A 12,548-nucleotide genomic window follows, 5' to 3' on the forward strand; every position below is an offset into this window, starting at 1 on the left:
TTTCCTTTTCATAAATCCATGCTATGTAAGATCATGGCTGATCTGAGTATAGTCTCAACTCTATTTTCCACATGACCGTCACAGCCTTTGACTTCTCTGTGAACCAGTCTCCACTGCTTTCTATGGAGGAGAATTTCACATGAATAACGCTGTGAGAGAAATTATTTTTCTATTGCTGTTTTAAGTTTAAGATAAAATGTCTTCCTTTTGTGTTTCCTAGGTTTAGTCCCTCTCACAAAAGGAAGCATCCTCCTGGCTTCCTAGCATCCCCCCTATCATGTCCTCCTAGGATTTTTTTTTAATAATATCACCTTTCATTCTTCTGAACTCCAATGGGCCCAGTCCTGAACTGTGCAACCTTTCTTCATAAAATAAGTCTTCATTCCAGGAATGATTCAGAAGGACCCATGCTAAGCTGCTTCTGAATCAATTATATCCTTTTCAACAAAAAGCAGGACACAGTATTCCAGATGGTCTCACCAAGGCTTGGTCTAGCTGCAGTAAAACATCCCCATGTTTGCATTTTGTTGCCCTTGCAATAAAAGCCATCATCCCATTTGCCACCCTCCTGACCTGCTGTAGATGCATAATAATGTCCCGCAATTCATGCAGCAGGGCACCTAGATCCCTCTGTACCATCAAGTTCTGCAACATATCTTATTTAACTAGCGTACATTTTTTCTATTCTTCTTGCTAAAATCAACATATTTTCATGTTAACAAAGTGTTGGGCTGGATGAACACAGCAGGCCAAGTGGCATCTTAGGAGCACAAAAGCTGATGTTTTGGGCCTAGTGCCTTATGCCAGATTTTTGACCACCCACCTATGACTTATTCTGGTAAGATATTTAGCTCCCATATATTCAATCCTTTCAGTTAAGCTATTGATCAACATTGTAAGTAATTGAGGGTCCCACACTGATCCCTGTGGCATTTCACTGGTTACAACTTGCAAAATCAAAAAATATCCATTTATTTCTATTTTCTGCTTTCTGTGAGCTAACTGCATTTTATGACTCCAATATTTTCCACCCTACAAATTGAACTATTATGTTGTGTAATAACATTTGATGTTGCACCTTTTAAAACCCCTTTTGGATATCCAAGTACGCCACTGCATCTTCAGGATTCCCTTTATTGCTACTTCCTCAGAGAATTCGAAGTTAGTTAAAAATGTTTTTCACTTTATGAAACTGTATTTACTTTTTGTGATCCTGTTATGCTTTCCTATGTACTATGTACAATCGATTTTAGCAATTTTCCACCTTCCTCTCATATTGACCTTTCCATTCCTATGTCTTGCAAAGTGCTACTGAAACTCACTACACACTTGAGGAGCAAATCCATTTCTTTTGATTTTCCAACCTCTCTTTCCTTTCGCTTGCTTAAGACCAACTAAATGTTTACAATAGACAATAGACAATAGGTGCAGGAGTAGGCCATACGGCCCTTTGAGCCAACACCACCATTCATTATGGTCATGGCTGATCATCCACAATCAGTATCCTGTTCCTGCCTTATCCCCATAACCCTTGATTCCACTATCTGTAAGAGCTCCATCCATTTCTTTCTTGAAAGTATCCAGAAACTTGGCCTCCACTGCCTTCTGGGGCAGAGCATTCCATATATCTACCATTCTCTGGGTGAAGAAGTTTTTCCTCAACTCTGTTCTAAATGGCCTACCCCTTATTTTTAAACTGTGTCCTGTGTTTAACTTCTTCCATCCTGATAAGATGTCATCAGCCAGAAATGTTAACACAATTTCTGTCTCCTTTGCTGCTGCCTGACCTGATAAACATTTGTAGCATTTTGTTTTAATCTCAGAGAGTAAAACAGGATCTTGATCAGAATCTCCAAAGGGCTGAGGAGTGGCAGATGGAGTTTAATTTATATAAATGTGAGGTGCTACATTTTGGAAAGGCAAATCAGGGCAGGAGTTAAGTTAATTGTAAGTTTCTGGGGAGTATTGCTGACAGAGACCTTGGAGTGCAAGTTCATAGTTCCTTGAAAGTGGAGTCGCAGACAGACAGAGTAAACATTCAGACATTTGGTATGCTTGCCTTTATTGATTAGTGCTTTTAGTCTAGGAGTTGGAATGTCATATTGTAGCTGTACAGGACATTGGTTAGGCCCCTTTTGGAATATTGCATTCGATGCTGATCTCCCTGTTGTGGGAAGGATGTTGAGGAACTTGAGAGAATTCAGAAAATATTTACAAGGCTGTTGCCACTGTTGGAAGGAATGAACTGTGTAGAGAGGCTGCGTAGGCTGGGATTATTTTCCCTGGAGTATTGGAGGCTGAGGGGTAATTTTATAGAGGTTTATAATATCATGAGGGGCATGGATAGGGTGAATAGTGAATGTATTTTCCCCAGGGTGGAGGAATCCAAAACTAGAGGGCATAGGATTAAGATGAGAGGGAAACGATTTAAAAGGAACCTTAGGGGGAACTTTTTCACACAGAGGATGGTGCGTGTAATGGAATGAGCTGTCAGAGGAATTGGTGCAGTTTGGTACAATTACAGCATTTTAAAGGCATCTGAATGGACATATGTATAGGAAGGGTTTAGAGGGATGTGGGCCACATGCTGGCAAATGGGACTGGATTAATTTAGGATACCTTGTTTGGTATGGATGAGATGGACCAAAGGGTCTTTTTCCATACTGTACACCTCTGTGACTCTCTGGCTCTGTTTGCAGCACCCATTTTTTGTTTGCTTTTAGTTCAGTTGGATTCAATAGTAATGCATAAAGAAAGAAAACCTACAAAAAGAACTTTGAAACCACAGTTCAGTTTTGCAATTTTTAATCTTGCTGAATTGCATGTGTTTAAAAAGAATTGTGCTCTTATGTTTAATATGTGTTATAGCATCAGTTTCTGAGGTCCAGCACAACACCAGGCATGGTAGTGAACACATTTTGCAGCCTTTTTCTATGATTCCTAACAGTAGATTGGCTTTTCTGTTCGAAAGAGCTACAAATGCAATCAAGCTTAAATTCTTCTAAAATTTGTCTTGATACAATATGTCTGGGTTGCTTTTAAGTGTCTGATAATTATTTAATGTGTAACATTTTCACACCTCTCCGACTCTGAATGTACATTGCTTGTATGAACTTCAATCCTGTACAATTTAAGGGATAGAGATAATGGGAACTGCAGATGCTGGAGAATTCCAAGATAATAAAATGTGAGGCTGGATGAACACAGCAGGCCAAGCAGCATCTCAGGAGCACAAAAGCTGACGTTTCGGGCCTAGACCCTTCATCAGACAATTTAAGGGATAATCTATCTTGAAAGACAGCAATACCTAATATGAATAACCTAGCAATATCGCTAACATTAATATGTGTTTCATGGAGTATTGGTCTAGTAAACAATGATAACTGTGTTTTAAAAGTCATTTATTAGCCATCGAATGTTTGGAAAGTTCTGAAGTTATGAAAGCAGCCAAATAAACAAAAAATATATATATTTTCAGTCGTGCATACTTAAAGAGTTTGATTAATTTAATTTTCATATTATTTACAAAAGAGAAGCCACTCACTAAGTACACAAATATTAAGAATAACCTATTGGATTTGGCATCTGCAGTCCATTGTTGTTCAACTGGCCACTCATCTAACGGATGAACAGTTCCTCTTCAATATTGTACACTTTGTTACATCTTTTCACCCTATTTTCATGGAAGTGAACAAACAAAATATTTTTTGAAGTTTAATCAGCTCACCCTGAATTAATATTTAACAGGTTCATTTAATCATTAGGCAAAAGTACAATCTACTTTCTAGCGGTTGGAGGCAGTGTCATGCAGATGGCACCCTAGAGAACTTGTTTGGACGTGGTATCTCTACATGCAGTAAAATTCCAAAGAAAACTCAGTGAATGAGAAATCTATAATTGTGATATTTAGAGGAGGGTTCTGTTTTGTACATTCTATAGAATAAAAAAGTCTTTATTTTGCAGATTTGCTACCAAGGAGAAGAATGGCTTGCTGTTGTATAATGGGCGTTTTAATGAAAAGCATGACTTTATTGCCTTGGAGATTATTAATGAACAAATCCAGTTAACATTCTCTGCAGGTAATTTATTCTTAAACATCTTACTGTGATCCAGGAAAGGTGCCTCTATGCTTTGTTTGGAGAGCTGGTGATGAATGTTTCCTTTTTTTTGCCAAATAATTCATGAAGCTAATTGTAAGTCAGTGCCTTTCCTTGATGTTAACATGTGAGACCATGATGTATTTCTGTTGATTTTCAACCCTAGCCACTCTCCCCAATGTTCATTGATACCAGTTCCCTGTTTAGTAACATATATTTTTCATCAGAATTTCCAATATTTGCGTCATTATCGTCAAGGTAGTGTCCGCATCTAAGGTATCATTCTTGGTAAAGAACTATTATGCTTTTCAATGCTGACATCTCTTGGCTCTGACTAACTTAGATTTTTAATACAAAATAGGAGGGGAGAGCCCAACTAGTTTCTCAAAATTCATACGTGAGCAAAATGAATCTTCTTGTGTGTGTGAGCCCTCAACCTGGTGTTAGTTGAGACTCATTTGACATTCAGATGTTCTGACATGAATATGGAATATTTAAATTTAAATTAAATTTCATCTATTTAAATAAAAAAAGTGCTGTTGGCTGTAATTTATGCTTTTTCTGTCTGTGCTGAGCCTGCCACTTTTATACTGGGCAGATTCAATGATTGTGAAATGCTGAACATGACCAAGATTTAGGCTTTGCCATTACATACATACCATTAAAAGAAGTGCACATTTTGTAAATTTAGTGCTTATTCTGGAAAAGTGCCAAGTTATAATTCCAAATCTGGCTGTGATTAATGGTTGATCTTGTGTAAAAATCAAGCCTTGATTTTTGGCCAAAAAGTTCATTTTACATGTATCATATATACTTTGACTCACCCACAGTGCTTCTAGGCTGTGCAAACTTCTAAACAGCCTGAGACTGATTCCTGTCTATTCCTCTGGGGGAGGGTGTGGCTTCACCTCCTTGTAAATTTATTTCCAGCGTCATTATTGACAATTCTAATGAACTGGATGAATTTCAATCCCTCTAAAATATTATTATTGACATATAAGATGATCCCCTACCGTTTTGCCTAAAAATTTAGTTTCAAAGACTTGACATGTACAAGGGCACATGCTGTGACCTTGATGCCAATGTTAAAAACAGCCACTGTTTAAATTAACAGGTAGTGGTACTCCAATGTTAAAAGAGATAGGTTAATCATCTTTCATAAAGACATCTTGTAGAATTTTGCAGGACTGCCATGAGTATTGTTAGTTCATAAGTTGGTCTTTAGTGACATTAGTTGGAAGCAACTCAGTAACATGAAGACATATAGGACTAGTATAATGGATGCGGCTTTAACATTCCAAGCTAAACTCATGAAATGATAAAGCTAATTTTGTAATTTCTGGAGGCAACTTCTCCTTTCTACTTTCTACTTTTCATAGAATACAAACTACTGTTAGTGATCTTAACATATGTACAGCACGCTTGCGTAATATTCTTTGAACTATTCTAATGTTAGCATTAATCCATTGGTTTTGTTCAGATGGCCATGTTGGATGTTTGCCCACTGATATCGCTAATTGTAAGCTTTAGGCTGTACTGTATATAAACTCTTTATGAATCCATCCCACATTTTACGCTCTGCTGTGGGATGACAGATTCTTGTTGCAGTTTGCCTGACTTCAATTGCTGTTGCTGTTGCTTTTGGTTGATTACAGAATGGCATTTGCAGTGACTATGATGAAACCTATGGTTTCTTCTGCAGGAAAATTCACTTGAATGAAAACCGATGCAGAAAAAGTAAAAAAAAAGTTAAATGGAGGAAATGACTTTAAATATAAAAATATAAAGAGTGGAAGATTAGTGTCTATATTAGGTATCATATTTGAAGATCGATGTACAGAGATTCATGGATATTCTAAATATTATAACGACCTTGCAGTTGCTTTTCATATTCCCATATCTGATGTGATGAATGCTGGTCAGTGAGACTTTAACAAGAAAGAAACCTGCTGTTAAAGTAATCAAATAAGTTTCAGATGAAGAAATATATTCAAATTTATGATAGGTGTCTGAAATGTAATAATCATGGCTAATCACAGTGAGTAGACCTAGTTCCCACTCTCATGCTCTAGTCTTCAGTTTCTCTATTGATTCTAATGAGTGAATTCATACTGTGGAATCTCACAGAAAATGGAACTAAAAGCTGGAAATACTGGAACTTTTCAGCAGGTCAGGCAGCATCTATGGAGAAAGCAATGTAGTTCACTTTTCAGGTTGATGACTTTTCATCAGAGTTTGTTGACTCTGTTTTTCTCTCTATAGATACTGTCTGACCTGCTGTGCATTTTCAAGCAGTTTCTTTTCTTAGATGAGCTGTTCAATTCCAATTCAAAGTAACAGGGGACGCTACAATTGGCTTCAGGCTCCTTTCAATCCATGAGAATGCAAATACTGTACAATGTTGGTGGATTAGTGAAGAGAGCTGAAGAAGCTCATAAAACATTAAAATCACATATTTTGAAAGTCTCCATTGTGGCCTGGCATGCTGGAAGAAAGGCGAGGAATTGTACAGGGTTTTGTTCCATGATATGTGCTCGATGTGGATGCGCATTGATGCTGACGGATGGTGGAACCATGGTCCATCCTAGCGATTATTGTCATTAAATACATTTCCAACTGTCACATCTATGGAACCAAGCACCTGCATGAAGAAAAGAAGAAAAACTGGGGAATTTTAGAATAAAACAAAATCAAAGCAGAAACAAAGTGAGATTAGCTATGATCTAATTGACTGGCTCAGTAGGTTGGAGAGGTTGAATGGCCAACTCCTTTTCACATGACCAGAAACAGCTCATTAAATGTATCATTGTTTTTGTTTCAAAATAGGTGAGTCAACAACAATGGTAACTCCATTCATCCCAGGAGGCGTGAGTGATGGCCAGTGGCACACGGTACAGCTGCAGTATTACAACAAGGTTAGGAAACAGTTGTTCAATTACAGAACTCAAAGATTTGTTGTATTGCCTTATTCATAGTCCTGGAGTGAGATTCAGTACAATTCATTCATTATGGCTTTTCAACAAAGCATTAATTAAAGTTGTTCTTATTCAATGTGTTGTGGGCTAAGATATTTTGTAGTCTTTCCCTGCTCGTACTACAGAGAACACACTACTGGGATTAAGTTGATATTATATTCACTTTATGGGTTTCAAAAGCCACCCGCTCCAAATGTACACAGCCCTCAGAAGGACGCTCAGCAGATAGACTATGGAGACAGCCAGAAAGACCCAATAAAAACAGTCACTGGGCTTGTTAAATCTGCCACATTTACTTTGTGACTGCATGTTCCACATGTGATCTGTTCAGTATGTTAACCAGTGGTAACCCAATTTATTTCAAGTTCATCTATAACTCTTACGTTATAGCCATTTCAAAAAAAATCTCAAAAAGGCCCTGCTGATTGATTGGTAGAGGCGCTGTTTCAACTACAGGCGATTTGTTTCCATCTTGGGTATTTGATGCATCTCATCAATTGTGGTACAGCCTTTTCGCTAACACTATATTTATTTTTATTGATGTTGTATTGCATCTGTTTAGTTAGGTGTTTTGCTCTGCAAGTTTTCTTTCCTGTATATTTTATTTTCACATCATACCATTAAATTGTGATATTTCTCTTTGCTTCTGTCATGTTGAGTATATTTGGCAAGTCTATACAATGGATTTCCTGTTTATTGTAGCCTGGTATCTAATTGCCATTACTTGTTGTATGCTGCACTTTTTAAAATTATTTTCCTTGTGAGGGAAGTGTGCATCTGTCGTACTTCTCAAATAATCTCTTCTGTCTGAATATCAGGAGCTGGAAATTCTCATACACGGTGAGTATTTGCCACTGAATTGCATTTGTTGGGTGTAACTTTTGGGTTGAGTCGCCCATAAATGCATTGAATTTTAAGTGATTTCAAAGATTTTCAAGGAATCATTGCTAGGTTTTTACCTTCTTGGTTACTTGCATTCTTTGGCTTCAGTGTATCGCTGCATTGCCTATGGTTTGAGAGACTTCATATGTCACAAGTGGACTATCACATCACATAATTACGTAAGGCATAATGAACCGCTGAGTATGCATTCCTTGTGATTCTCTATTGCTGGTAATTTTGGTTCTTCAGGGCCCACAATTTGCAGTTCCAATGATGTCAAGATGTTCAGAAAAAAATTCACTGCTGCTACTCTAAAAATATCAACAGCTTTTACTCTACATATGCGTACATTTAAATGAGGAAATCCAGAAGTGGTTGTTCGTGATATCCTGGTCATTCACACCCGTGCTTTTGAGGCCCTCACAAATAGAAATCTATTTGAAATCACCACTATGACTGGAACCTCCACTAGGAGCACCATTATCTTTCCTGTTAAAACCCTTGAAAAAGATATGTCCTGTTGACTGAGCTTAAATAGGTTCAAGGTAAGACTGGTAAGATTAGGGAACAATGGATGAATAAAGATGTTGTGGTTCTAGTCAAAAATAAAAATAAATCATATATTCAATATAGAAAACTGGGATTAAATGAATGTCTTGAAGAGTATGAAGAATGTAGGGGCATTCTTAAGAGGGAAATCAGGAAGACAGAGGGGGTATAAGACAGCCTTGGCAGATAATGTTAAGGATAACACAAAGAGATTTTACAAGTACATTAAGAGCAAATGAGCAACTAGAGAGAATAGGGCTCCTTAAATATCAGAGTTTCCCCTTGTTGAACATCAAGAGATGGGAGAGACATTAAATATATATATTGCATATCATTATTTACTACAGAGAAAAAAGTGGAGGCTAGGGAACTGAGGGAAATAAATATTATGTTTCAAAAACAGTTCACATCACAGAAGAAATGATGGAGATCTTAGAAAACAGAAAGGTTTATTAATCTCTCGGACCTCATCAAATGTACCCTAGGATGTAGTTAGGAAAGAAAATGGAGGGCATCTAGGAGAAATATTTACATCAGTTATAAAACGGATGAGGCGCTGGAGGATCGCTGGATGGCTACTGTTGTGCCTTTATTTAAGAAAGCCTGTAAGGGGAACCCTGGAAACTATAGACCTTTGAGCCTCATATAGGTTGTAGATAAGTTGTTGGAGGTGATTCTGAAAGATAGGATTTACTTGCACTGGAGAGGTAGGGATGATTAGGGATAGGCAGCATTGTTTTGTGCCAGGGAAATTGTGTTTCACAAAGTTGATTGAATTTTTGAGGAAGTAACCAGCAAGATTGATGAGGGAAGAGCAGTAAACGTTGTTTACTTGGACTTTAGTAAATCCTTTGTTGAGTCTCTGCATGGTTGACTAATTAGTAAAGTTTAGATCACATGGAATTCAGAGTGAGCCTGCGTATTGGGCTCACAATTAGCTTTGTGGTAAGAGATAGAGGATGGTAGTGGAGGGTTGTTTTTCAGACTGGAACACTGTGACCAGTGGGGTCCCACAGGGACAGGTACTGGATCCACTTTTGTTTGACATTTATATAAATAATTTGAAAGAGAATGTAGGAGGTGTGGTTAGTAAGATTGTGGATGACACTAAAATTGATGGTATAGCAGACAGTGAAGAAGGTTATCTAAGGCTACAAGGGACCTTGATTGACTGGTCCATGGGCTGACGAGTAGCAGATGGAGTTTAATTTGGATAACTGAGAGGTTTTGCATTTTGGTAAAAGTAACAGGGGCAGAACTTATGCGAGTAATGGCTTGGCCCTGGGTAGTGTTGTAAACAGAGAGACCATGGAGTTCAAGTACACAGTTCTTTAAAATTTGCACCACAGATAGACAGGGTGGTGAAGAAGTTGTTTAGCATGCTTGCCTTCATAGCTCAGACCTTTTTGAGTACAAGAGCTTGAACATCCTATTGAGATTGTACAGAATGTTGTTGAGGCCTCTTATGGAGTGGTGTATGCAGTTCTGGTTGCCCTGCTATAGGAAGGATATTATCAAACTGGAGAAGATTCAGAAAAGATTTACTAGGATGTTGCCTGAAATAGAGAGTTGCATTATAAAAATAGGCTGGGTGGGCTGAGACTTTTTTCACTGGAGCTTACGAGGTTGAGGGGTGACCTTACAGAGGTTTATAAAAATATGAGAGGCATAGATAAGGTGAATAGCAAAGGTCTTTTCCATAAAGCAGGGGGAGTTCAAAACTAGGGAACATTTTTTAAGATGAGAGGAAAAAGATTTAAAAAGGACAGGAGGGCAACTATTTTTACACAGAAAGTGGTTAAGGTGTGGAATGAGCTGTTGGAGGAAGTGGTGGATGCAGGTACACTTACAACATTTAAAAGACATTTGGATAAGGACATGAATAGGAAAGATTTATTTGGATATTGGCCAAATGAATGCAGGTGGGACAGGTTTAATTTGGGATGCAAGTCAATATGAACTTGTTAGACTGAAGGGTCTGTTTCCAAGAGTGACTATGACTATGACTATGACTTTATGACTATTTATGATCAATCTATCTGCCATGGAAAAGATAACCTTATATTTGAGGAATGACCTATTTCTCTATTCTATGATGAAAAAAACATTTTTTAAATTAAAAATTATTTAATTGAAAGTTTTATGGTATTTTAGCTTCAAGCTCAATTTCATGTGCACGCCTTAACCTTTGTTTTGGTTTCTGTAAAATTATAAGATGTGGATAGTAAGACCTGGCCAAAACTACATGGTTTATGTTGATGAGAATTCATCGGTGTGATTGGCCGTTTAGACAGCTTGATGACTTTCTGGTTGCTGGATACCAAAGATCCCTGATAGCTGAAATTAGTAGCAGGAAATGTGAAAATATCACTCGATCTTTGGCAGCAGCTTTCTTTGAGGTCAGTAGCTAGAACTATTTGTTTTATATTCATTCATGCATTGTGACTGTCACTGGCATTTATTGTCCATCCTTAATTGGCCTTGAGATGGTGGTGGTGAGCTGGCACCTTGAAATCGATGAGAAAAGGGAATGATGAATGATTTGTAGGTTTGTGCTGGTCAATTAATTCATTTTCGGAATTTTCAGCTTCTTCCCCACTGTTACTGGACTTCTGAATGGACTTCTCAAATTATAAATTTGATGTTGATCTCCTTCTCTGTGCATCTTCTCTGCAGCCGTAATATTCCTCGCTCTGGCCTGTTATCTTATTGCATTTTGTGTGGTATGACCTGCCTGTACTGTGTGCCACACAATTTTTCTCACTGTACCTAGGTACATGTGACCATAATAAACTCAAAATCAAACTTTCATCTCGTCTGTGAATGAGAGTAAAACATAATACATGAATAAAGAGGTTTTCACTCAAATTCATTCATTGGCATTGGAAAACAAAGAGAATAAATTCCATTATCTATTCAAAATAACCAAAATAACCCCATTGTTACATTTTTTTTAATAAGCACTGTATCTTGTGTGTGTTTTCCTAACTTGCTGGAGGAAATCTTGCTGCAAGTCTTACATATAACTATACGTGCGCCTTGAGCAGACCAAATCATCAGCAGGTGGACAGTGCCTGTCAGCTCGAGATTTCCTTCACAGCAAGTTGCAGGAATACAATTATAGCAATGAGGATTCAATTTAAAATTTTCCATGGCTCACTTTAGCATTCTGAATTTTACCGTAATCGAACAAGCTTTGAGACATCCTGAAAAATCAAAATGTGAACATCGAAGGCTACAAAATTTCCCTATCTATGTATGTAAGCATACATAGTTCAGATGCAGGTATATACACTCATGTGTGTGCAAATGCATACATACATGTGTATGCACGTACACAACACTCAAAAATCCACTGAAGCATACAAAGCAAGTCATTATGTTTTGACTTTGTTTTTAATTTTTCACATTTTTTGAGTTGTGTGGTCAAGTCCCTAAACATTTTTCCAAATACAGAATACTTCATCACTTAACAGTGGCAGGTCTGAAAGAGGACTTTCCTGTTATTGTGCCTGAATTGAGGCAAACTATAGATAGAGGTGCAGCAGATTCTGTTATGATCACACAATCATCACCACTGGATTTGCCTCCAGGCACTGTGTATGTCCAAAGATGATAACAGGGAAATATGGCTCTTGATACTGTCTGCATAATGAATACTAGTATTTCAGAGATGAAAACAGAACAATTTTGTGAAATTGGAAACATGCCGTCTTCATTGATGGAATATGGCTAGACTCCTCAGAGGATTGCAAATGACACATTTGCATGCTTCACTGCACTTGACAGGGAAAGCCTTTCTAAGCAGGAACTATTTCACTTTGAACATCCTCCTGTTTGGCATAGGATTTCTGGGAGACGACACGGCAGAAAGCAGGTCACAAAAGAGCAAAAGTATTCATTTGGAAAGTCTCTGAGTTCCAGTAAAACTGATGTGGAGTGAAGGTTTGTCAGTGTCTAATAAAGCAATGTGTGGGAGCAGGCTAGCTCTCAGAGGTTGGAAACAGACATCTGACAATATTCGTAATATTAGTTGACAGCTGTG

The 12,548-nt window shown here is 37.7% G+C and overlaps 1 protein-coding gene across 4 annotated transcripts in view; it reads left to right on the forward strand.

Annotated features, from left to right (window-relative positions):
* celsr2 (cadherin, EGF LAG seven-pass G-type receptor 2) overlaps positions 1-12,548 on the forward strand; it is a 303,561-nt gene that overhangs the window by 177,138 nt on the left and 113,875 nt on the right. For all 4 annotated transcript variants that reach the window (XM_048553018.2, XM_048553017.2, XM_048553019.2 and 1 more), the window contains exons 4-5: positions 3,964-4,079; positions 6,924-7,012. In XM_048553018.2, the coding sequence (XP_048408975.1) occupies positions 3,964-4,079; positions 6,924-7,012 (205 nt within the window). The remainder of the gene's footprint in view (positions 1-3,963; positions 4,080-6,923; positions 7,013-12,548) is intronic.

The sequence above is a fragment of the Stegostoma tigrinum genome, chromosome 21, assembly GCF_030684315.1.
Source record: "Stegostoma tigrinum isolate sSteTig4 chromosome 21, sSteTig4.hap1, whole genome shotgun sequence".
NCBI classification, from domain to species: Eukaryota; Metazoa; Chordata; class Chondrichthyes; order Orectolobiformes; family Stegostomatidae; genus Stegostoma; species Stegostoma tigrinum.